The sequence below is a fragment of the Melanerpes formicivorus genome, unplaced genomic scaffold (genome assembly GCF_026170545.1).
Source record: "Melanerpes formicivorus ecotype bairdi unplaced genomic scaffold, bMelFor1.0.p_v2 SCAF_17, whole genome shotgun sequence".
In the NCBI taxonomy this organism is placed as follows: domain Eukaryota; kingdom Metazoa; phylum Chordata; class Aves; order Piciformes; family Picidae; genus Melanerpes; species Melanerpes formicivorus.
In genome coordinates, this window is record NW_027142369.1 from 11,161,147 (window position 1) to 11,187,985 (window position 26,839).

General features: G+C 42.4%; 1 protein-coding gene across 6 annotated transcripts in view; it reads right to left on the bottom strand.

Moving 5' to 3' along the window:
* Positions 1–3,574: 3,574 nt before the first annotated feature.
* Positions 3,575–26,839, bottom strand: part of SYT16 (synaptotagmin 16) — a 110,896-nt gene continuing 87,631 nt past the window's right edge. For 5 of the 6 annotated variants that reach the window (XM_068148936.1, XM_068148932.1, XM_068148935.1 and 2 more), the window contains 4 exons: positions 24,089–24,345; positions 19,679–20,122; positions 18,429–18,618; positions 3,575–6,167 (listed from right to left, as the gene is read on the bottom strand). In XM_068148936.1, the coding sequence (XP_068005037.1) occupies positions 5,854–6,167; positions 18,429–18,618; positions 19,679–20,122; positions 24,089–24,220 (1,080 nt within the window). In that variant the 5' untranslated portion in view covers positions 24,221–24,345 and the 3' untranslated portion in view covers positions 3,575–5,853. The remainder of the gene's footprint in view (positions 6,168–18,428; positions 18,619–19,678; positions 20,123–24,088; positions 24,346–26,839) is intronic. The other variant, XM_068148934.1, reaches the window with a different exon arrangement.

Below are 26,839 nucleotides of genomic sequence, written 5' to 3' on the forward strand. Positions count from 1 at the left end.
TTGAGGTTTCCCTGCTCTGTTCAAAAAGACCTCTCTAGTAACAGTGCTTTTCTCAGTCTGGCTGGCTTTGCAGCAAGATCTCAAAATTCACTCTACCACAACAAATTCAGGAGCAGAGGTGGAGGAGGAAAATCTCACCTTCAGCCTTCTGTTTTAGGGGAGCAGCACAGGGAAAGCCCAGCCTGCAGCTCTTCTCTTATATTCTCATTTGTACAGATGACTTGTGTGGAGAAGAGAGGGATTGTAATGCTAGAGAGATGAATGCTATCTACCAAGTTCTTTATTCAGCCTACAGTATTGACCTATATCTGCTTCACAAAGGTGAAAAAACATGGATAGCTGTGTGGGTTGAGCAGGAACATCTTCCTGTTGCCAGCTGGCAAACAGCTTGGGGATTACAGCATGAGGATTAATAGCCTTTGTCATTTGTAAGTGCAGATGCTAACCTTACTCACATGACAGGCTGATCTTCTTTGGATTCTGTGCCTGTTTGCTGTTCCAGAAAGATGACCTTGGGCTGCTGTGAGAGACAGAACATTTACACGTTCACTTCTTAAGGCCTACAGCATAGGCTGCAGGAAGACAAGAAGTCACTGTGCACTGAAGAAAAAACAAAACAAAACAAAACTATGCCTTGAGCAGATATGGAGCTCAGGAATCATACAGAGAAACTGGGTTTCAGCTCAGGCTTGATGCCACTACAGCCTGGCTGTATTGCTTTCTGGAGAATGAAGTAAGTAAACTTCCAGCTCTGTAACAGCACAAGCACACTGAGTGCCTGCCCTCCCTATCACCTGCCAGGCCACTACTTAGGGTTTTTAGTTCTTTCATAACAGCTTGTTAAATCTACACCAGATTTAAAAAAAAACCAAACACAACAAACAACCCAAAACCCAATGCTCAAACTAGCTAGGCTGAGTTACCCTGTATGCCTTTCCAAGCTTTAGGATCTGACAGCTTCTGGCTGCTTTAGTCACAGAAGCAGATCATCTGGGAGCCAGCATCACTGCCTGGGGTATGTGAATGTCTTTGCTGGGGTAGCACATGCTGAAGAGAAAACCTTGCCTCATTCAAAGTGTGAGCTCTGCTACAAACCCTGGCTGCTTGCTGCCTTTTTTTTTTTTTTCCCTTCGAACCATAGTTGCAAACATCACACTTTGTACATTTTAAATGGAAAGCTGATGCTCCTGCATACTAATTCCTTCAGGCTCTGTTGTCCTTTTACAGAACATCACACTTAGGAAAAAACAGAAGGAAACAAATACAGAACAGTTTGTTTCCTCTGTCATTACCTTGGTCCACATTGAGGTGAACAAGTGTCACTACTTTGTAATTACTGAAGTATTGCAGCCGAACCATCAAGCTTCAAACTTCACAAGCAGATTAGAGATCAGGGACGCAAGGTCTTGATAATGAGCATCATAACTTTGAGATGACCCCTCCAGGAGTCAGCTTCCCTTGAGCCTGGGGGTAATGCAATAGGGAAGGTTATAGTCTTTGCTCAGCCTTTCTGTCCACCTTTTGTGCTGAAGGGCAGAAGGCAGCTGAGAGGCAGAGAGATGAAATGCAGTGATCATACAGATTAAAGATGATGATAAATATGGGAGTGGAAAGAAAGCTCTGCAGGCACACTAGCTCCAAGGTCATCGCCAGCTTTAACTGAAGGAGAAAATGAACTGCCACCAGAGGAAATGCCTGTTCCTCTGCCGAGCTGCCACCTTTGCCTTTATGCTGGAGAAATGATCAATAGCAGCTGGCACCCTTTGGTTTCATGCATCCAAGAACATCTAAAGACACTCGTGACTGAAGATCAGTTGACTACATAAAACGCTAAATAACTCCTTGGGATCTGCAGCTGCTAAAAATATTTCCAAGTATTGTCCATGTACCCCAGGAGCTGCACAGCCCACATTACCCTGCAAGGGAAACGCAGACAAGCCAGAGCAACAGGAGCAAGTAGGCCACAGTAGGGTCCAGGTAATTAAAGGCACTGGCAAAAAAGAAACCCAAACAAATCAAACCACATAGCAGATGATCCAGATAAAGCCTTTACAAATGTGCACATCAGTAAGCTATATCTCAGTGGGCTAAAAGACGCACTCCTTTCTGTGGGCATCAGTTGACAGTCACCATTATTACAGGAATATAAACATGGTGAGGTCATTCTGTTCTGTTGCTGATACAAATTAAAAACAATAAAATAAGAGCAGAGACTCTAGCAGAACAGGGGTGTGCTGGCTGGAGAGAGCCCAAGGAAGGAACAGACTGCAGCTATTGAACGGCACTCCACGAGATACAGAGATGTATCCAGAGCACTTGCCCACAATATGCTGGGCTTATACCAGTGCAGTGAGTTCCTTCCCACATGGTGCTTTTGGGGCTTTTCAAGCTTCTCCCCCCACACCCTAACAGAAGAAAATTCACATAAGCTATAAAGGGATTCTAGACAGTAGTTTCAAAAGGGAATGCATTATATTAAAAAACATGAGTGCTTTAGGAAACCTCCATAATTTGGATTTGCAAGTGCCCAAGAATTCCCAAATCCAGGTCAGCCATTCATTCCTTTCCTGTTTGCTGAACTTTCTATGGCACTCCCATTGTAATTCCCACAACTTGGAGCCCCAAAGAAGCAAAGATCATGTTTTAGCATCAGCAGCCACATGGATGGAGGCCAATGGAGCACAGGGCACCAAGTTTACTGACCATCACCAACTGCAAGCCAAGTGCAAGTTAAGATTCTCAAGGAATGGAAATCTTTCTGGAAATTTAGCCTTGTCAGGCACTTTCAAAGGAAACAAGGGGTTAAAGCAGTGACTGAAAGGGCAGTGGTATTTACTTAAAGTCCAAGATCACAGGCCCAGCCTGTATCAATATTAGCAGTGACTAAGTCAATCTGTCAATGGGAAGAATTATGGGAGCTTTGGAATATGGGGGAGCTGCTGCAAAACTTCCATTTCATGGACAGTCAATACTAGAAAGAAAAATGAACCACAAAAGCAACAAAAAAACCCCAGAATTCACCTAGCAAGCATGAGCAGTCCCAGCAGTGTGTCCCAAGATTCCTAAATGTCTCCATTGCTTAAGCAGGAATTTCATGAACCCCACAAATGTATTGCTGAAGGCATGGATGTGCCATGAGGTTTAGCAGCATCTTCAAACCCCCAGTCCTCCCCTTGCCTCATACTTTTTCCCTTCCCTCCAAATTTTTCTGGTAAAACAGGAGGCCAAAATGTTATTGCAAGAATGCAGCAACCTGCTTCCACTGGAGAGCAAAGTTTTGACATGTGTTCAGATATTAACTTACTCTAAATAAACTGTTTTCACCTGTTTTCCTCTGAATTCCAAAACATTACGCTAAAATTATATCTTAAAATTCAATTCCCTTAATGCTGTACCTTCAGAAAATATTTTGATATGAAAACAGCCTGGAAGTCCCAAACCAGTTTAGTCATTGCTTTTTCGTTAAAAATCTGGGTTATCTCCTGTTCACTGCTAAAATATATTACCAGCTGATACTTTTCCCTTAGCCAATCAGGAAGCACAAGCAACACTTCACAGGTTCAAGAAGTTATGAAGAGAATTTCAGTGAGTTTATTGTACATACATATCCAGATAAAATTAATTATAAACACTTCTGTATACATTATATGCTGTTCAGGGAAAAAAAAAAAAAAATAAAAAAGTCAAAGGTCACCAAATGCACCTTGTTTCCTCTACTTTTTTTCCCAGAAGAAAATTACATGATAAAAAAACTTCTCTATTCCACTGGTAACCACTCACATGCTCATTTTCTCTCACGGTGCTAATACAGCAGCATTAACAGTGCAGTCAAAAAAGTATTAGTTTGCTGAGGTTTTAGATCCTGCTTTGTGACACAAAGCCCCATTAGTGCAAAGCAGATATTGTGCCAGCTTATCTAGGCAGGGGAGGACAATCCTCCTGCATAGGATACCCACCAGTCTCACTGGAAAAACAATGCTTGGACAGGTAAGTCACAACAATATACAAAGCCATGGCCCATGCATGTCCTTCTACACACAAATTATTCTGTCTGCCTCACAAGCACAGACAAAACCTGTATCTGTGACACCAAATGACAACCTGGTGTGGATTGCACCAGGGTCCAGCTTTGCTTTGGCTGGGATGTAAACCAGCACGCGGTCAAACAGGCAGCGACAAGATGTGCACTGGTTAGATTTGCACAGCACCCTTGAATGAAAGGCAGTAGGAGGCAGAATTTGGTGCCAGGTCTCAGTAAAGACACAAACTATGAAGTGAACCAGCACAGCAAACCTTTTCAGCAAAATGTTTCCTGTGTCCTGCTGCCACCAGCAGGAATGGAGAAATGCCAGCCCTCTCCTAGAGAGCACAGGGAATGGGAGATTGGGCAACTGGTAATGTCTGAGGATCATTGCCTTACTGTCGACACACCACCACTACACTAGAGGACGAATATCCTCTGCTGTGTCACGCAGCACCACAGCAGCTATCAAAAACTAAATATTTAATAGTCATGTAGCAGAATAAGACATGTTCCCCTTATCCATCATCTCCATGACTTCAACTCACAGAAACAGGAAAAAAGATTAACATGGAAGATGACAATATAGTCTAAAGAGTAAATACATTAAAGTGTCATCACCTCATTCAGCAAAGCCTGCTCCTTGCTCGTTTGCAGATAGTGTCAGGAAGTGCAATGCTTTTCTCTGGTGTTAGTTTAGCAGAGCCAGCAACCCTTTGAGGAGGATCTCCTAGATCCTAGTCCTTGCTTACAGGAGAGCTCGCCCTAAGGATGAGGTGACATGGTCTGGCATTATCTACTACTCAGTCTTTCAACACTTGCTCCCTTTCAGATCGCAATAAGATAGCACATTTGAAGAAGAGCCCTCAGCAAACTGAATTGTGCTTAACTGAGTGTCAGAGAAAGCAGGGATCTGAAGCCTTTCTGTGTAATGCTCACAGAAATGCCTTTCTGAATGAACCTTGCTTTTAAAAAGTTACACATGAGCAAAAAAAAAAAAAGATGCAGAAAAAGTGATTCAGGCACAAAGGTGGATGTGCAGCTTGTTCTGGTCTTTTTTGGTATTCATGATGACAGAAGCCATGAACTTCCAGTAAGCATCTAAGCATGCATTGTACACTTGCAATATGAAACGGATGTTCATTATCTCTCGTGCAGGCAATGCAGGCTGCAATGGCAAGGCAGGGTAATAAGTGCAAAGGATGCTTTTAATTAAAAACACCGGTAGTGTTTAGTTCTAATAGCAATTGTTAATACAAGAGAACCATAGTACTGTCTAGGCACTTAAAAGTTGACAGAGAATTCAAGAGTGCTTTCCCATGCTGCCTGGAATCATCCAGTCTACAGTGGTATCAAATGCTTACTTATAGGACTTAGAAACAAGATAAGAAGAGGGTGAGGATGCAATCTGCATGCAGGTTAGCCTCACCATTAGCTCTCTGTGTGACAAGAATATTTGCAAACTTCATTAATATAAATAAGAGGAGGGATGGGAGAGTTTACCCCAGAAAAAAACAGCATTAAAATCAGTCTGTGATGATTAAGCTTATGACAAAAGCAGCAAGGTAATGACCAAGGGAAGGATTTTGTAGATGTTCCCATTGCTTCTCCCTAGGGTTAATTATTTGGATGTAGAAAATGCAGGACAACCTGGAAAAACAAGAACTAAGCATGTTTCCCAGGCCTTGCCACCCTGACACTTGTAAAGTCAGGTTAAAGAGCACATGACCTGTCAGAACATGATGCTTGCCATGGGATAGCTGAATTCTACTGACTGAGAGCAAGGAAAAGCAGCCCATTGTCCCAGAACCCATAGGCTGCCCTGGTAACCTCTAGGACTCCAGGAGTGTGTGCCACCGGCAGACCTGTATTCCTTTTGATTCCTTCATTTCCTGCCAATGACTTTGCTCTTCCTCTCCACTGCTGTTCTGACCCATAGAAATCCAACCAACCATCTCCTTGCGCTTCATGCTGCGTCTGTTGTATATGGAGATCATCAGTGTGACATCAGAGAGCTGGAAAAGAGCAACCTGGAAGATGAAAGTTTCCTTGTAGACAGGGTTGGGCTGTCCTCGACGGATGGAGGTCTTGCAGCGAGATATCTCCTGACCCACAGAGTCAAGCAGGCAGAGCTTTCCATAGGTATCTAGGAGGGGGAAAAAAAAAAAAAAAAAGTTTGGCATAAGTGACAGACTAAATGAAAGCCTCAAACAGTCAAAAAGTGCCCCCAAGAACTCCAAGTACAGATATTGAGTATGCAGAGGACTCTAGATGAGGGCTGCATTGCTCTCCTTAGAAAAATTCACAGGATGAGGAGCACCAGATGAAAACGTCTCTTGGATTTCTTCATCTAGGGAGAAAAAGGAAGGAAACAGATGTGTGTTTCAGCCCCACTCTCTTGGAAAGAGCAAGGAAATCTGCTTCCCAAACCTAGCAAACATGTCTAAGACTAATCAAAACTATGAGCATATCTATGGATGCTCCACATCAAATATGTGTCTCCGCCTTCACTTCTCTCTCACAATCAAGCTTCACTGGGGCTGCCTTACCAGGGCTTCCCTTGTCTGCACTTGCCTCTATACCACTTTTCTTTGGAAGAATGCTTCTATGACCAACTATGTGAGAAAGCAAAGTGAAGGTCCTGAAAGAGAGGGAAAAGAACCTGCAGGCATGGTGAAATGATTTGATCTCACATGATAGTTCTGGAGCCCCTATTACGAGAGGGATATGGACATGCTGGAATGTGTCCAGAGAAGGGCCACAAGGATGGTCAGAGGGCTGGAGCACCTCTCCTATGAGGACAGACTGAAGGAGTTGGGGTTGTTCAGTCTGCAGAAGAGAAGGCTCCGAGGTGACCTAATTGTGGCCTTCCAGTATCTGAAGGGGGCCCACAGGAAGGCTGGGGAAGGACTTCTCAGGATCTCAGGTAGTGATAGGACTAGGGGGAATGGAATGAAGCTAGAGGTGGGGAGATTCAGGCTAGATGTGAGGAGGAGGTTCTTCACCATGAGAGTGGTGAGACCCTGGAATGGGTTGTCCAGGGAGGTGGTCAAGGCCCCGTCCCTGGGGGTGTTTAAGAGCAGGCTGGATGAGGCTCTGTCCAGCCTGATCTAGTGTAGGGTGTCCCTGCCCATGGCAGGGGGGTTGGAACTAGATGATCCGTGTGGTCCCTTCCAACCCTGAATGAAACTATGAAACTATGAAACTATGATAGTTTCAAGGCTGTTTCCAAATTCCCATCTTGCTCTTTGATGGACTCCAGGTCAATTTTATTCACTCTCTATGTCAATACAAGGAGTAAAAATAATCAGCAGACAGAGGGAAGGGATAGTCCAAGTCAGTGTTCCTGTAAATCCACCCTTAAAACTCTTGCTACCTCCTTTGTTAATTGTCTCCCTTCTGGTAGGTGGTTGCTAATACTGTGGTCTCAGGATGGGCCATGTGGTTCCAATGCTCCATAGATCCAGCTCAGAATAAGTTTTTCCCCTCTGCATGTAAGGGTAACAAATCATTTGGCTAGAAAAGTCCCCTGCTAACCCCTTCATAATCTGTGCCTGAGACTCTGCAAGTGAGTATTATTTCAGGGTGTGCTGAAGATAAGAAATAAATAATGAGCCTTCGTCTCTTGTCTGCAGCATGTCTATCCTCTTCTGTTCCCGCTTGATGTGCTATTTTATGCACTTCTCTACTGAGCAACACAAGGTGTGAAATTACACTTCAGGTGTGAAAACACTTGTGCGTCTCCAAGGCAGGGCTTTCTGCTCCTCTCAAACTGTTCCACTAAAAAAGCTGTCAGGAGACTGACAATTGAGGAGCAAATTGTGAGCCTTCACAGCTGTACAGCTATCAAGTTACTGCAGGGAAAGTTCAGTCCCATCATTAGCTGGGGGTGCCAGCTTGGTTCCCAGTGTAACACTGGAGATGGAGTAGATCTTGCCAACACAGACCTACTCATTAGAAAGAAATACAGAGCTTTTTCATGAGAGACTCTCCTGATTGTATCTGAGATAGATCTGCTTTATCAAAAGGTGGACTAATTCCCACACCAATATTTAATGTTGGTGGTGCTGAAGAACTGAAATCTTTAACAGCCTCAGAAGCATTAGAAACACAAAACCCAAGAGTCCTCACTCTCTTTTCTAGCTCAACTCAATGTGAAACCATGCAAGGTAACAATCAGACACAATCTCTTGCAGGAGTTGTAGAGATGTCACTTTGCTTTGCTTTGCCAGATCATAACATGCACTGAAGCATTCCTCACATGGAAGTCCTGACTGCTGGTTTGAGGCTGCAGGTAACTCCCTGAAAATAAAGATAAGTGGGGAGTAGGAGCTTGATGAAATTTTTTTACTGTATTCTCTGTCTCTCTCTTTATTTTTTAAATAGGAGAAAATGGCAAAATAATAAAAACTCTCTGCCAGGCTAATTTTTAAAGATAAATAAGCAGTTAATTAATACAACTCTCTGTTTGGATTTTCAATTTTTCCGTTCTTTCCAATTAAAACCTTATATTTTCTACATAATTTCAGTGCATTTTTCAACTCAATCGTGTTTACAAACAGAAGGCTGAAGTTGTTCATTTCTGCTTAGATACAAGAAAGGTGAATGCTGACACTTCATCATGAAAATGAGACCCTCTCTATTTACTCCTGGCCTAATATCTCCAATTTTCCTCCAGATACGTCCTTCTTGTCACATTGCTTTCCTCATGACCCTCTAAGAACTGCTTTTCTGAGGGTGAGGGCATTTGATTGGGATCACAGTAGGGGCTGGGAATGGTCAGCAAAGGCAGAGCTGGGGCATGGATCAGCAGTGAAAAAATCCTGCCCCTGGATCCCTTGGCACCTTCTGGGAGGATTTCCTCAGGCACTGAGGCAGGTGATGGGCAGAATAAAGAAGCAGTATACAGATAAGCACTGTCTCTGCCATCCTACCTGTGAATGTCAACGTGCAACATAACTAAGAGCAGACAAAGTACTTTTTTTAGATTATTTTCCCATGATACTTGAGACAAAGGTCACCCACACATGACTGTATCTCCTCTTTTGAGAAGACAGGGAGAGGTCTAGATTTTCCTCTCAGTATACACTTCTATCATTCTTCCCTCTGACTAATGCCAGTTTTGGTAGCTCACATGGGATTCATCACACCTAAATGCAGGCAAATTCAAGTGGTCCCCAAAATGGTCAACCAATTTATTATCAATATTGCCAAAGAAGCACACAGCATAATTCAGCAGTGACCTACACCAAAATGAATGCCACAGCTAAAACACCTCCCAGGATGCTGTTTCAGGATGTCCCAGTTAATTTTCCAGGCAATGAATAGATTGGTTTCTTGTAGTCATAAATTCTAGGATGTCACATCCCTGACTGAGGAATGTATTGTATGGATCAAGAAAGAACATGCAGGCTGGAAGGAGACTACACACTCAGAGCAGAGCTAATACCAGGAGCCCTATTCATTCCCATGTAAATGGAGGCACAAAACCAATGCAAGTCCCAACTAAATCACACTGCTAATTCTTCTCAAATTACTTCCACTGGTTGTATTTTACCAGCCAAAAGAATCAAGCTTGCCTGAACAGAAATAAAAGAGTAGGTGTGGAGAATATATTTAGCATCTGAATTTTGCTTTGCAGATCTGATATGCATGAGGCTAGGCTGTTATTTTGCTTCACTAACTACATTTTAAGATTTGCCCTTACTGCATCGTGCTTCTTGCACTTCTTTGTAGGTGTCTCATCAAGAAACATTTCCTAGTTCCCTTTGTGGTCCAGTCTGGTCCTTCAATATGTAAAGCTCCCCCTTCCAGCTGGCTTTGCCAAAGAAAATCCATCCCTGGACAGCCAGTGAAATTAGGAGACTACAGCAAGGATGAACTTGAACATTTACTGAGGAATGTATGTGTGAGAGCATGTATTCATTATGAAGGCAAACATTTTTCATCTAATTACATGCTCAGATTCAGTAATGGCCTCATTACTGTTGGTATCTCAGCACTCTACACCCTCTAGTGTATTTACTTTCATGCCACCTCTGTCAAGCACAAAAGGAGAAGAGAGATTAAGGCTTGAATTCTTTACAATGCCTAAGTGCTCACCTTCCATTGAGGCACCCATTTCATTGACATGAAGAACAAGATTCTTAATATCTGGGAGTGTCTGAGACTGCAGCTTGCAGAGAAGTCTGTGAAAAGGCAAGAACGAAGTCTAATTTTGCCAAAACCAATTTTAGCATTGCATCCACTAGGCTCTCCTTTCCACATATGCTTTGGAACAGAAATTCTTGCTACATATAATTTTTACTCTGAACTCATCTTTCACCTCTGGTGTGAGTGATTTGAACAATGTTCACATACGCATAAAATATCAACACCCCTGCATTTAATACCAAAGCGAAAAGCACTAAATCAAGGAATGCTGCAAGAAGCCAGACACATTTTGGGCTGGAGTTGCATAATCTTACTCCAGAGGTTTGCCCAACCTCTCCTCATGCAGACTTCTCTGTCTCCATCAACACTGCCCCAACCATAAAACACCTCTTGAGAGCTCATCTGCAAAGGCAATCAGTTTATCTGTGATTCTGCTAATGACCCATTTCTGTCATCATCCTTCTAAGGGAACTAACTGATAATGACAACCCAGGGGAATAATCAACTATAATTTATATGTTCCTCTGTTTGGAGCAGGGACCATCATAAGCATTCTGCTTTCATTTCCCCTAAGCTCCAATACTATTAATAAAGCTGACCCGTGAACAAAACACTGCAAATACAAAAGTGTCTAACCCCCTGCTTGAATTTATATTCAGAAAGCAAACAACCAAGCAAAGACTCCTGACCCCTTGGGTCTGCGGACTGCAGGGTACAAGATAGTGCCGTATGGACTTTCCCAATTGCACTCCAGGCAAGCTAGCTGATTTCCAAAAGCAGCATAACCATGTCAGCATGCTGCAATCCAGACTAATAACATCTGCAGTAAAATAAAGCCTTGGGCCTAGAGCTTAATTTCACCCAGCTGGCATGCCCATGCTACTAGCCTATATAATAAATGGCAGCATTTCATGGCAAGGCAGCCCCCAAGCTTGACTCTGTGCAGTGTGGCTCAACGTGAGGTCTGAGTTTGAGACCCAGAAGGATGTTGCTCCATTAGTCATGGCTTTACCTCCCCACTAAACCCAGGAGTGGGGCACAAATACTCTGACCCTGGCCCACTGCAGCTGGATGAGGAAAAGAGCAGAATTAAGCCTGAGTTTTTGTTTCCAACTCCACATTATGAAAGCCTGAATTAGGCCAGAGGGAGCCTGTGGTCTACTCTACATCATACAAGAGCCAAGAGCTCCCTACTTCGTTGCTGAGAAGCCAACATTTCTTCCCCTATTCCACCAAGTCTCTGCTGCTCATTTTCTCTCTCCTATGGCTGGCAGCTCTATAGCAAGGGAGCAGCTGAGATCTGGCAACTTTCATGACATGTGAGTCATCAGAGAAAAGACCAACAGTGCCTTTAATTTAAAATGCAGCAGAAAGGAGTGCACTGCTCCATGATTCGTCCTGAGGGGAAGGATTTTCAGGCATCAGTGACTTGTTTCATGCAAGGAAATGGGCTGCAGAGGGGCAGAAGACAAGAGACCCTTGAAAATAATATCTAGGTCTCTTGGGAAGGCCTCTGACTCTCCTCTGGAGAATCTCTGAGCTCAGCTCTTTGGTGATTGTCCTCTACTGCCACAACACCCCATGCACTCTCCATTTTCAAATAATGGCTCTCATATGGGTTGTGAAGCAAGCTTTCCAACTCCCAACACTCTCCAGCCCCGAGGAGGTACAACTTCTGGCCGGGCTTGCACAGTTAAAGCAGAACACAGACACCTCTCCAGACCCACAAGGTGATTTTCCTCTGCTAAGGGCAATTCAGGACTTCTCATAACATACACTGGGCATTGTATGTTGCTGCTGCCTTAGTAGGAATGCACATATTCTCAACCAGGGTAGCAGTATGATGTCAGGATGCTTAAGGCTGCTTTTCTCACCTCTAGCAGTGGCGCCCACAGGCATAGCTTTATTATACAGCCTGTCATCAGATCTCCTGCAAACACTGCTCTGCAGAGTCACTGTAGATTTTCACTGAACATCCAACTCCAGCTGAAATTGAGCAGAGTTCTGCCCTGGAAGCAATGGCTTCTGCTTGTTTTGGGGAGGGGGGGTTTCTGAGCCTAATCAGAGTTTAATGTTGTTGTAAGAGCTGTACCAAGCCAGTCCAACAGTACCCAATACCATATACATATAAAAACATGGCAAATATACTGTATATGCTGATTCTCTCCCAAATACTTTCCCAGTCTCCAGTGATTTGTGACTCAAGAACTTCCTCAGTCAGAAGCAGCATCTTCAAATTTAATGATCCTCAGTGAATTTTGCTTCATGAACCCGTCCTGTGCTTTGTCAAATTCAAGTACAATTCTAGCATGCATGATGCACTGTAGTGAGGAACTCAACAGTGTAAGTGAAGAGGTACCTCCTCTTCAGGGTTCACAACCTCCTCACTTTGGTTTTGTATCAGGAGAGACAATGAGTAATTGTTGTCAATTCTCTTTCTCAACAAAACCTATGATTTCACAGACCTCAGTGAAACCTTCCTCCATCTCCCTTTGTCATAGCATTGTAGGAGGTACGGTCTATTCAGCTGCAGTTTGTTGGAAGCTGTTCCCACACCCATGACTGACACTCCTCACCACATCTATCCAGTTCAGCCATATTCTATTTGAACAAAGGGAACCAGAACTGTTCACAGTGTTCATTACACTGGTGACTATGTATTTACATCCAAATGTCAGTTCTTTGTTTTGCCCTCTGCATATTTCTAACATTTAATTTGTCACTTTCACTACTTCTGCTTATATCTGAGTGGACATTTTCCTGGAGGCATTTACTACAATCCTAACAATTTACTCCCAAGTGACTTTGAGATGATCTAGATTAAGTCTGAATTCCAATCTCACCCCCATGCAATACCTGACATTAATCTACACTTCACCTTCCGCCTCACTGGCCAGGTGCTTATTATGGAGTTACCCTTCTGAGGCTCCTTGCATCTGGTCTCATCTTTACCACCCTGATCAAAACTTTCGCAGCTGTTTATTCAGGTTGCATTCATGGATAGGCAATGAAAAGATGCAGAAGAGGCAGTCGTGTGCAAGCTTACTGTGACTGACTGACAAGTACTCAGCAGCAGGGATCTGCCCAGCACCTCTACTGTTCTGTTATCCAAGCTCTCTAGAGGATTGAATCTGCTCCAGCTTGCCCTGGTACAGACCCCCCTTCTGTTACTGATGAGATGGAAGCATGGACTACAAAGCTTTAGGAGCTCAAGCAAGTTCCCCATTCAGAGCAAGATACTCAGGTTAAAAGCTAATTCTTTTATTCAGCTTCCTGATCTGATTTGAAGTAATTAAAGAAATTAACCTGAGCCTTAGTTCTTCAAGAATGAAACAGGAATAATAACTTTCCTTCCCTCACAAACCACCTTGTAAAGTAAAATTCACTAATGGCTTTCAAGCACTCTGATACCAGAGCAACAAATACAAACAAGGGATATTAATTTTTCTGTGGGAGCATCTTCTGTACTTTTTGGCACTATCTGTAGCTCAGGTTTTCAGAGAAGTCTTTACTCCAAGAATTTCTCCTGTTCCCAACAGATATCCCGATATCTTGTTCTCTCCCTCCTGTCTCTTTCAGCATTAATGCTATTGTATTTGTTTAATGGGGTTAATATGCTGCTGGTATAATAATGATCATGTATGGATATAATTATTATGTGTGATTAATTCTGCAGCAGCTGAAAAGCCTGGAGGAGTTTTCTTAGGCAAGGGAATCACTTTGCAATAGTCCTTCTCAAATTGCATTACACAATGATGTAAACCCCAAAAGAAAGGCAGAAGTGGAACAAACTAAGGCTGGATTAGAGGAGAGAGAGCTGCACCCAGCAGAGCAGTTGATGAAGGTTAAACATCATGTGGGGAGAGACCAGTTCTCTGTTCTGTTTATACACTGACTAGCAGAAATGATTCCTGGTCCATCTCTACAATCCCAAGGTACTACTACCATGCACACAGCATGTAACTGGTTATAAATTTTTAAAGATGTGTCTGCCAATGGAATAGTCTCCTCTTGTTACTTTTTTATAGTAACCATCCTTTAAATGAACACACTGGGTTTTGTTCTAAGAACATAAAATACCACAGACCAAAACATGAACCTCTAGCACAAGTTAGTAATTTTTACGAGAACCAAAGAGAATGAGGCACACAGTACACAAGCCATTAGCACTAAAATACCTAGGGTGTCCACAGCTAACAAAAATGAAGGTGTTTTTCTGTATGAGGCTTTTTTTGGCACACACTTCTAATTTACAACCTAATGCTGCAGCCATACTCTTGAGTGCTCTTAAGTGCTTTGAGTGATAATGGACATATTTGAGTGATCAGGCCTATAACTCAGCATGTTCCCCTGAACAATACCTAGACACTTATCTTTGATCCCACGTGTGACCTCAAGAGAAGACACTGCCTGCAAAATTTAAGTCTAAGATGTCCAGCTATTTCCTAACCTATTTACTCCCTATGTGATGACCAAAGACTTTGATATTTATCTGACTCTGTTTAACTATCTGCATCCCATTTAAAGGTTTAAGTGAAGGAGAACATGAGCCCAGGAAAAATTGAGATATGCATAATCTACCTTTCCTTCTCTAGAAAACCTAAAATCACCAGTGCCTCAGTCCAGTTCTTTCTTCTGCACACAGTGAAATCTCTGCACAAGGACACCAAAAAGGGAGCATGTATGCTATAGGAGGTGCTTAGCTCACCTCTGCAGGACCCCAGATGGCAGACAAGGTCAAGGTGGGCAAAGAGCACAGCTGGAGAATTTGCTATTCTGCAAGACTTTCTTGCCATCCCCCCTAGCTCCAGCTACCAGCAGCAGCAATATGAAAGCCACATTGACAGGACCACATATGGGTACTGCACAGGCTCTGCTCATGCAGGGCTGGGAATGGAGATAGATTCTCCCCACTGACTTCTCCCAGTTTTACCATAAATGGCTGCTGTCAACAGCAGTTTGGGCTTGGTATGTGAGTGTTCTGAAGCACTAATATATCTGAAATCCCCATGATACTTTGAAGAAATAAATCACTCCCTCTGAGCTTCAAACAACAGAACCACATCTAGGACATATTTGAGAAAACACAAGGGCTATTTGCTCACGCTCCAGAACAGGAGATAACAGTTTGAGTTTTCACCTGGTGAAAGACTTATCGAGCATCTCATTCAGCCACCAGCATGTTTCAGACAGTAACGATTGGACTTCACAGCACTCCTCTGTGCTGCCTGCAAGAGTTATGCTACCCCAACATCTGAGAGAAGCACTGGTTTTCTTCCCTCTTTTTAACTTGTTTTCATTTCTGCTTCACTGGGTTTTCCATTTCTCACCACACTGCTGGGAACTTTATAGGCAAAGAACAATGCAGAATGTACAAGAAACAATGTGACTTGAAACAAATGAAGCAGATTGTGATAGGTTCAAAATTGCCTATAATTATTTATGAATGTCTATGCTTCACCTAATAACTGAGAGATACTGGTCTGACATTGCTAAAGCTAATCTGGATACAGAAACAATGCAAAGAAACAACTCAAGATAGTCTTAACAGCCAAGATGGAAGAACAGCTATGAAACAAATGTCAGGACTATTGTTCAGGTGGCAAAAAACTTTGGCTAGCTGATCAAACTTATTTAACTCATTTTATCAGAAGCTCTACAAACACAGAAATGAAAAATTCAGGCAGAATTTAAAATTAAAACTCTATCAAGGAATGCAATTTCTCCCCTAATATAAAATCCCTCTTCTCATCTCATCAAACACTAAACGCTTCACAGGTTTAAAGACACTGCCAACCACACTACAGCACTCTGGTGCAGTCACCAGCTCAAAAAATGAATGCAACACCTAATCGAAGCAGCTGAACTTTCCCATGCTGAAAGCTAATTGTGCACACATGGCTAATCTGCCAAGCCTTATCCCACCAGAGGCCCAGGACAGAAACTACTCCCCAGCACTCACAATGAGTGTTAGGGTTGCTCAGCTTACTGCAACACATGGAACTATACAAAATGCACCCAGAAAGACATTTGTTAGAAGAGTGACAATAAATGTCAGTAATTTGGTTCCAATGTTGCAGGTATCAAGTTCGAAAGTGATTATTTGATTTCTATGCAATGAGGAAGTTTCATTTATGGGAAAAGGGCGGCCATTACAGATGCCTGACCCAGTCAGACACATGACAACTTGCACAGAGCCTGATTTAAGAACAGAAGTGCTGCATAATCCACATCTTCAAGCAGCTAAAAGGCAAAATTCTAATACTACAAGTAGATACATGGAAACATGCCAGGAAAACAAAAAACAAAACAGCAAAAAAAGTGTATTTGCACTACTTTATTTTAGGATGTATCTAGATATTAGAAAGACTTTTTTTTACAGTAAGTGTGGTAAGACAGGTTGCCCAGGGAGGTCATGGGTGCCACCTCCCTAGAGGCATTCAAGGCCAGGTTGTATGAGACCTTGAGCAACCTGATCTAGCGGAAGGTGTCCCTGACAGTGCCAGGGAGGGCTGGAACTAGATGATCTTTAAGGTCCCTTCAAATCTAAACCATTCTATGAAGCTATACTGCAGTATATATAAACATCAGGGAGCTTGCTTGCATGTGGTAAATTTCTCATCTTAGTCCACCTTTATTTTAAATTACTCAAAAGGTCCCAACTTGAAACCTTTTAATGAAACATGTGCATGCAAACAAGAAAACGTCTTCCTCTAGCTCACATTGGAGGCTTGTGTTGCCACAGCTAATACAAGGCTAGCTAGGGCTACTGAGACTGGGTTCATGTCTTTTAGTGTTGCATAGACTTAATTCTTTGAGGGACTGACTGATGATACAGACTATTTCTGTAATATACTGAAGAACAGTTTAGCAGAAACCTAAGTTTTATAAATACTGAAATTATACTGAAATATTTTGCTAGCTGTGGGCCAAAGACACAGCATCTTGCAAAAGCAATCTTGCAATTTGCAAGCTGGAGACACAATGTTAAATCCAGTCAGTGCAAAGAACTCTTAAAGCTTATTACCTTTGACAACCAGGCAACTAAATCACAAAAATCAAACACAGCAGTGCATTCAACCCTTCAATGAGGCAACATGGCAGCAAAGCAGATAGAATAGAATAGAATAGAATAGAATAGAATAGAATAGAATAGAATAGAATAGAATAGAATAGAATAGAATAGAATAGAATAGAATAGAATAGAATAGAATAAACCAGGTTGGAAGAGACCTTCAAGATCATTGCATCCAACCTATCATTCAACACCACCCAACCAACTAAACCATGCAACCAAGCACCCTGTCAAGTCTCCTCCTGAACACCTCCAGCGGTGGTGACTCCACCATCTCCCCGGGCAGCCCATTCCAATGGGCAATCACTCTCTCTAAAACTTCCTCCTAACCTCCAGCCTAAATCTCCCCTGGTGCAGCCTGAGACTGTGTCCTCTTGTTCTGGTACTGGTTGCCTGAGAGAAGAGACCAACCTCTGTCTGTCTACAACCCCCCTTCAGGTAGTTGTAGACAGCAATAAGGTCACCCCTGAGTCTCCTCCTCTCCAGGTAGTATCATACACTAAGGCTGCATGGCCCCATCTTTAGTGTCGGAATTAGGACCATCCACCCACTATCCATCTCAAGGATTAACCACAGCTCAAGCACTAACTAAACCTGTTGTAAGGCAACTTCCACGGTTTCTTTTAGGTATTGGAAAAAGGGAGCTCATCTTTTGCAAACCAGAAAAATTTTCAAATGTTCTTTCTGTAGAAGATTTCCTTGTGCAGCAGGGAATCCGACAGAGCAGGATCCCCAAAGGGCCTAAAGCACCAGGTCACAGAGTGCTCAGCAGCACAGCAAGGGAACTAACCAAAGTATAGCTCTGGGAAAAACCTAATGGCGCTAGGCAGGGCCTCTGTAGGTCACATGGTAACATAATCACTTGAAATGCTCTTCTTACATTTTACAGATCTGCTGAGAATTACTCTCTGCTCTGGGTATAATAGCACTTTTGCCACAATCAGATGCTGTAGAGATATATGCAATAAAAGAGACATTCAGGTATGACTGCCCCATCAGCTGCTTCCAATTACACTATAAAATTTACCAGCACATGTATTGGAAATAATGCTTTTAATTTTCAGTCAGAAAGTGCAAGGAAACCCAGCTCAGAAATGACATAATTGAATAATTTGAGGAAGAAAATAAGAAGTGAATTTTGACTCAATGGTGTCATTTAATAGCAGTGAAAGTACTTACCAGGCGGCCTATTAATTGCGAGGTTTCGGAAGTGACTGCCTTTGATCATCTCCACTGACAGCCGCCCTGTAGTGGCATTGTACGACAATCCCACGAGCAGCTCTGGCACCCCTCCATGCGACAGGGACTGTGTTGAAGAAGCGCTATCACTGTGAGAGATTGCTGACAGACTAAGCTGAGAGTCTGCACTCTGCAGGGAAAGAGCACTGAAAGTCTCATCAGGATGTTCACCACCACCCTCCCTTAGCTTATACCTTCTAGCCTTGTTTAGCAAGATCTCTCTCAAGAAATGACAATGACTAAGAATGAACTATGATGGGGCACCAGAGGAATCAGAGCATCACTTTTACAAAAACACATCTCTGAACTTTCTCTATAACGATGAGGAACTCTGCATAATGTGTTAGCACCACTGTAAATCAAAGCCTCTGAGATAAGCATACATCCTACTACATCAAATACACAGTAAATCTCCTTGACAATGACTTTTGGATGGAATGCATTTTGCAGTTTGGGGATTTTTTTTTTCCCCACATACTGTGTATTTTCTTACTTTCTTTCCTTGCTACCATGATGCTCTCTCTACCGCCTCTTCAGAAAGAGTATCATGTTTTATTCATTCCATGTGCACAGCCTCTCACTGAGCTTTTTGTAGACAAAGAATCATGACAGAGCTCAACTACACAAACTGATTGGCATAGACAGAGCTGGATACAACTGTGATGTGCATGGAAAACTATGAAGCAGCACAGCCAGCTCCTCCTCACATGACCCACCTCTCCACTTCCATCTGTCATGAAAAGGAGCATTACTAAGCATTCCCAGTAACACAGAAAATGCACAACACAGAGATCCACAAGCTAACAGCTAGTGCCAGATGATGCAGCACTTGCACTGGCAGTAGTACAGGTCCAGAAGAACTACTGTCCTTGTTGAATTTAAGGTGTAATTAGCCTTGGTGGTTCCAGGACCAACATTCTATTTCTGCATGGCATGGCATTCAATGACTTGTGAAGATGTCTACACGATTTTGTGTAAGCTTGCTAGCTGAGCAGCTATTAATTAGGCACAGCTTTGTGTATAGAAAACATGCCCTGTGCTTCCCCTTACTGATAACATTTGAAATGACAGAAGGACAGGTCCACCAGTTGTACCCTAACAGCCCTGAATGAAAGATATCAGGTACAGCTGGTTCCCATTCACCAGACAAACAATTTCTGCGGACTCCATATTTCTTTCATCAAACTTACACTCAAGTTACTCCTTGGCTCCAAGACCATTGTCAACTTCACTTCTCCTTCCTGGCTGATGTTGCTTAGGTAAAATAACTGCTCTCCCATCATCTTCTCTCCAATCATCTTGTGCACTGCATAGAGACGGAAACGAATGGCATGGCTGCTTAACTCCTCTGGCTCCAGCTTACTGAAGGTAATTTTATCCTTGAACATGGGGATGGGTCCTCTCTGAACACTTGTTTTACCCCTCTGTTTCTTGCTAGGCATCAGGACTGTGTGCACTTGCCAGGCGTTCACACCACTGCGGTCTTTGTCTGGGATATCTCTGGCCTCCAAGATAGTAATTACTAGCTTTTGACTTGAGGCTTTATAGTTGAAGATGACATCTAGATCACCACATTTGCAAATGGGTTCATGAGCACTATGATGAGCTGGTATACTGTTCACTTCATTATGTTCCTGCAAAGAAAAAGAAGGAAAAGCTCCACTGGAGTTCAAGTGCCTCTGTGACTCCAAATCTGTTTTAAAAAAATTGTTCTCACTTGTGCTTGCAAGTGTAGGCAGTTGCAAAATAAGGATCCCACTGTTTCTTGAAAGGCCACTAATGGTTAATTGCCCAATTATGGATAATATTCCCAATACAATCTAGTAAGCAAAAGAACTTGTTGCAACATTACCAACAAAGAGTTTCAACACTATTTAAATGATTTGTGGAAGACTGTTAATTTGGCAAAAATTCTACATAGGGAAAAACTAATTAAAAAAAAAAAATAAAGGGGGGTTAAAATTTTGTTGATGTCAGTTTTGATGCATTAATAAATTTTTTTTGGTTTCATCTGTTTTTAAAAAAAATAAAATTAAAAAAAAAAAAAAAGACCAAGCAGCCTGTTACTTTGAATCTTCACAAGCTTTTTTTTTTTTCTCCCCCATAAAGTCTTTTAGTTTTTACATTACCAAAATCAAAATATTCACTCAAACCTGCTACGTTTTTTTGATATTTCATTCCACTGGAAATCAAAAATATTAAGCACTGTGTTCAACTTGATGCAAGAGGAAATCATCATGTCAGAATTTCTTTGTGGAATGTAAATGCCTTTTATAGATGCTACCCTGTAATTCAATAGTTTTTAAACAGATAAAGGAATGAAAATCAAGAAAACCAGTCTGATTAAATACACATTGATCTTTTATTTCCTTTTTATGTATCCCAAGAGACGTGTCTGTTCCTTCTGCTCAGTTTAGTACTAATACATGCAGAATAAAAATTCAGAATAAACAATCAAAACATGTGCAGACCGATTCACACACAATCTTTCACCTACTTCCAAAACAAATATCATCTTGATAAAACAAAGTAAAAAACATGGATGCTCACCTTGCCTTTTGATGAGTGGGCGTGTGCATTTCTGTTCAAAAGTGCTTTTTTATCTTAGAGATAGAATGTGCTCTGTGTGACAAAAGGGTTGCTATAGTGATAAATGATTTGTATTTAAACATGAGTATACACTGTACTAGGGAAAGATTTTCAGTTAATAGCCAGGAGGTGAATTAAGGCTTTTCACTAGTGGTCTGAGTCATCCTCCTCCTCAAACTTTTATCTTCTTTCCCATTTCAAGTAACATTTCTTTTCAACATAAGTATCTTATTGTTTAGAGTACAGATAATGGGCCATAGGACTTCTGATGTAATTCTCTTGAGAAGTGTCCAGGGTGGTATGTGTCTCAAACAAGTGCTTGGACAAACCTCAGCATTTATATCTACTTCCTCTCAATCTACTTTTCAAGTGCTTAGGCTCATCTGCCGTAACAAGTAAAGCTCTGGTTTTTAATATTTTCATAGTTGTTAAACATTTGTGCATGTGAATAGGAAAGCCCACATTTGCACCTTAGTGCTGGAGACTTGCTGTCATACACTTTGCAGAAGCAATGTCAGAGAGAAAGATTAACCCCTGGGCAACACATGAAATGACCTGGTTGCCCAGAAAAAAACACCTTCTGTAAGAACAGCAGGCTGCAAAGACAAAAATGCAAGGCAGGCCAGGTTGCCTGGAGAGAATGTGATGGCATGTAAACGTCAAGTGCCGCTGTGTAGCTGTCAGGTTATTGTGGTCTGGTTGATGAAATAATATTTAAGAAGGAAATGCAATGGGATTGCAATTGATTCATGTTCCACTCCGCATGCTCATCCCACCCCACTTTCATCTGCACATTTGCTTTGAGGAGATGGAATCAAGGCACATTTGAGAATTGCTGCTGAAGCGTGGAGACAACTGTGCTTGAGGCATAGCTTTGCTTTCATCTACGTGCCTGAGACGAAGAATACAAACTCCCATGCATCATCATAAACCCACAGGTACAAAGATCCAAGAGGCATTTTCCTGCCCCAATAGGGCTGAATACCTCATCTTCTGGCAGCTTGTAGGGCAGACTGAAGGTCAGCTATCTGGTTTTTGACAGGACAGCTAGAAGGTATCTGGATTTGAGGAAATCTCTAATTGTGCTGTTATAGCTGCAGCCACATCCACTGCAGAGAAAACTGCATGAACTACAGACAGAGAAGAGAAGAGAAATGCCTAATTGTAGTAATGACCTTTCTGTGGGCAACCAAGTTTTAAACAACTCCTGAGTTGACACTTTCAGAGAGCACGGTGCTACCTAGGACTCATTTCTGTTACAGGTATTCAGACCACAAACCTAACAGATGCAATCACCTTTCTGTGGAAATCATTGACAGAATTCCCCTCAGCTTTCAGAGTTCAGATGGGGCCATAAGTCTTTTGTGAAGGTACTGGTTATACAGACACTTAAAACTGGAATTCAAGGAAAGGTACTTCATCTGAATTTCTTTCTTTCCCACTTCCCAGCACAGTTGCTGGGAGGTCAGGCTGAGTATACTGATTGATACTGTATGTCTAACCTGGTCATTCAGGACAGCCAATATCCACTTCACAAAGTAAAATAAGTCCATTTCTGACAGAGAAACCTGAAAGAGTAGCTAATCGTGGACAAGGCTTAAAATGGTACTTATGGTTCCACTGCAGGGGCATAAAATTATCATTTTTGTCTCTAAAGAAAGGTCCTTTGAGTTAAGAATAATAATGTTTGGACATTTCTGGCATGTCAGAACATTTAGTTCCTGCAATAAAAAGTCTTTCATTAATCCACACAATACCTTTGGATGAGAAGCTGCTTGTAAGCAGATAAGCTGGGATCTGGGCATATCTGCCCCCTGATGCTATAACCCTTCTTTGCATTTTCAAAATGTAGATGCCAGGAGCAAAACGAAAGATGCATTCCAAAGAATACAGGAGGACGGTGGAGACACTGTGGCACATGCAAACCATGGCAAACATACATCAAATATGTAAAAGGAGACATGAGCTTCAGGTGGGCAGGCAAACTGTGTGGTGAGAGGCACACAACAAAGAGAGGCCAGCGCTGCCACCACACTGAGTTCCCACAAGTTACGCAGTATTTTGTGGGGTTGGATTGTGCAGCAAAACAAAATGTTACTCAAAACATCCTTAGGACTGGAGCATGTGCACCAAGGAGCTGCTTTCCATCTCTTTAATTGGCTGCAGACAGCATGCTCTGAGGAAAGGAACCTTTTCCTCAAAGCTTTGTTGCTCGGAGTGTGATGGAGGTATTAATTTCCACAGCTGAAGAGCAGCCTCTTTTAACTCAGACAGAGGATGTGACCTTTTAGCTGATCTTTTAATGTTTGATGCAAGCTGATATTTTTTCAGAAATTTAATTTTGTGGTAAAAGAACAAAGAGTCACACAGAAAGATTATGAGAGAAAAGGGGGATGCTAAATCACCAGGTGTTTACCATGCCTTAAAACCTATAATGTTTTCTTAAGGCTTCAAAATAAAAATACATAAGTAAGGGAAAGCAGAGAAGCTTTCAGGCTATCCTCTTCCCTGGAAGGATGCCTGGTTATCAATTGAGATCAGTGTGATGGTCACTTGGCCAAGTCGTGGGCCACCCCCACTCGTTGCCTCCAGCTTTCCAGATGTTTCCCATTGTCTAAGCCATAGAAACCACCTGGAAAAAGAGGCACAGATCCGACCCAGTGACCACACACCACGTCCCTAGACACACCCCCTGCACCTAGGGCCAGTAACAAAGTGCTGGCAACCGGAGTGCTTTTAGCTAAAAAAAGGCATCTAATGGCTCCAATTTCAATTCAGAGATTGCAGTCAGAAATCAAACAGTAAAACAGCTTCACTGAATGAGTGCTAGTAGCAAGAGGTAAAATACCAGAAAAAAGGGACAAAACGCACAGAGGTGCATGCTCATGCACACAGGAGTACCATTATCTTGTGTTGTGCTGATCCAACTTTCACTTCATTTCTCCTCCTTTTTGGCCCCTGATATCCTTCAAAAGCTTACACTGTATGTAATAAAGGACAATTCACCATACCTCAGGACTCCAGGCCGATGAGCTGTCAGTAGCATCATTTAATTCAAATCCCTGGTTGGTAAATGCTGTCTCCATTTCCAAATGTCCTTCTGTGGCTTGTTGGCTGACACCATCAGCAATGCCAGCCTCCATCCTAGGCCCTTTATGCTGCCCAGCACCCCTACTCTCAGCTGTTGTTCCTGAATCAACAGATCCACGGTCATCTTCACGACAGGATAGGTTGTCTTGGTAACTCAGTTGGCTTAGTCCATCCAGATCTAACAATGTTCAGTAAAAAAATAATAATTTCAGAAGTAATAGAATAAATTCCTCCCCCTCTAACTCCCAAAATGTGCCTCTCTCTCCTTTCTTTTATTCCCCCCCCCCCCCCCCAATTTCCAGTGTATGCAAGAGATAGTTTCTGTTTATGAGTACTGCAGCACTTCAACTTACAAAATAACAAATCCTATATAAATCAGCATCTGATGGAGTGGACACAACTGTTTCTCACCCCATCCTGAACTGAGAAACCAGTTGCCTTTACTTGAAGTTAATCACCAAATCCAGTTATCAGTGGAGTGTTTGGGATATTCAAGTGCCTTGGGGCTTCTCTGCAGCCTCAGAGCAATTGCTTCTATGAAAACACAGCTTGGACAAATTACAGAAAAGCACAGTACAGGCCTGATGAACAGCTACCAGCAATTTCCCTCTGTGCAGGAGGAGAAGAAGGAGGAAAGGACAGAAGTTAGCATTGCCTTTAAGGGAATGATGTTGGTGAGGAAAGGAGTTTCATGGAGACAACATGACCCTGTCACCCATTTCTGTGAGCCTGGGTGTGCATGATCAGGCTCATATGACAGCTAGAAATCTCCAAATCCCATGCTTGGGATAAATTGTCCCAAGGGCAACTGAAGGGAGACGTGTTCTCCAGTTTCCTGTCTGCTTTTACTAGTTTTAATTCATCTAATCCTACACACTCACTTCATGGGATAAAGTAAGGTTCATTAAGGAGAACAAAATAATCTTCTGTGATTCACACCACAGATTCCTTCTCTGCACCACTGAAGTCTGTTTTGAACACAGGGCACTTTCCTCTACTTGAAGGCATCAGTAAGAGCTCTCTGGGTGGAGTGATACAGATAATTATATTTGCAGGGATACAGATAATAACATCATGATTTGGCTTTGAGTGTGTTCTGTAAGCACTTTCAGAGGGAAACAGGGACCTTCCTCCTCCTAATGCATTTGATGCCAGGCCTTGCTTTAGCAACACAAAGAGCTAGATTTAGCCTCCATCTCTTTCAAATAAGTGAGGAGCAGATACAGTGAAAGAAAACAAGTTGTGCTTCCAGACAGCCATCAACAATACTGAAAACAGAACGACTTCCTTTGCAAACACAGCTATTTGGAGTTTAGAGGTTTCAGAGAATGGTTGAGGTTGGAAGAGATCTCTGGAGATCATCTTGTCCACCTCCCCTGACTAAACAAGACCACCTGCTTGTTTGTTCTCAGATCTGCAGATTTTTTTCCTCAAGAAGGCTGTTAATATAGAACAATTATTTTTTTTTTCTTTTTCATTTTTTCCTCAAATTTGGTCTCCAAATTTTTGCTGCATTTAATAGAAAATTATTTCTTTGCTTCAGTTTAGATGAATTGATGTTTTCACTCCCGACCTGATAAATAAGACAAGGAACCTGGTGACAACTGACACAGAGAAGGCTGAGGTAGCCAACAACTTTTTTGCCTTAGTTTTCACTGGCGATTGAGAGTTTCATATCTCTCAAGACCCTGAATGTCAAGGCAGAGAGTGGAGGAATGAAGTCCCAGGTGCTGTAGAAGAATAACAGGTTTGAGACCCTCTGAGGGACCTGAAGATATGTAGGTCCATGAGACCTGATGAGATGTATCCCAGGGTCCTGAGGGAACAGGATGATGGAGTTGCTAAGCTACTTGCCATCATACTTGAAAAGTCATGGCAGTCCAGGTGAAGCTCTCAGTGACTGGAAAAATGGGAACTTCACACCCATTCTTTAAAGGAACTACCCATCAGTCAGCCTCACCTCTGAGCCCAGTAAGATCAGGAAACAGATCTTTCTGGTAGATATGCCAAGGTATATGGATTGCAGGAAGGTGATTAGACACAGTCAATACGTCTTCACAAAGGGCAAACTTTGCCTGACGAATCTAGTTACCACCTACAATGGAGTGACTGCATTGCTAGAAGAAAAATAGATGTCTTCTAACTTGATTTCTCTAAGGCCTATAACATGGCCTCACACAACATCCTTGTCACTAAACTAGAGGAAGATGGATTTGATGGACAGACTGTCTGATTGATAATGAGTTGGCTGCAAGATCTCATGCAAAAAGTTGCAGTTGGTAGCTCAATATCCAAATAGAGATCAGGAACACACCATGGTTTCCCTCATGGGTCCATATCAGGACCTCTTCAATATCTTTATTAAGGACATTGGCTGCAGGATCAATCGCAACCTCAACAAGATGACATCAGGCTGCACGGTGTAGCTGATACAGCTGAAGGAAGGAATGCCACCCAGAGTGACTTAACCCTGAGAAGTGGGCCAATATGGACCTCATGAAGTTCAACAAGGCCAAGAACAAGGTTTGGCACCTGGGTCAGGGCAATCTCCAGTATCAATACAGGCTGGGGGATGAAAGGAGTAGCCCTGATGAGAAAGACTTGGGGGGGTACTGGTGGACAAAAAGTTGGACATGAGCCTTCAATGAGCACTTGCAGCCGAGAAAGCCAGC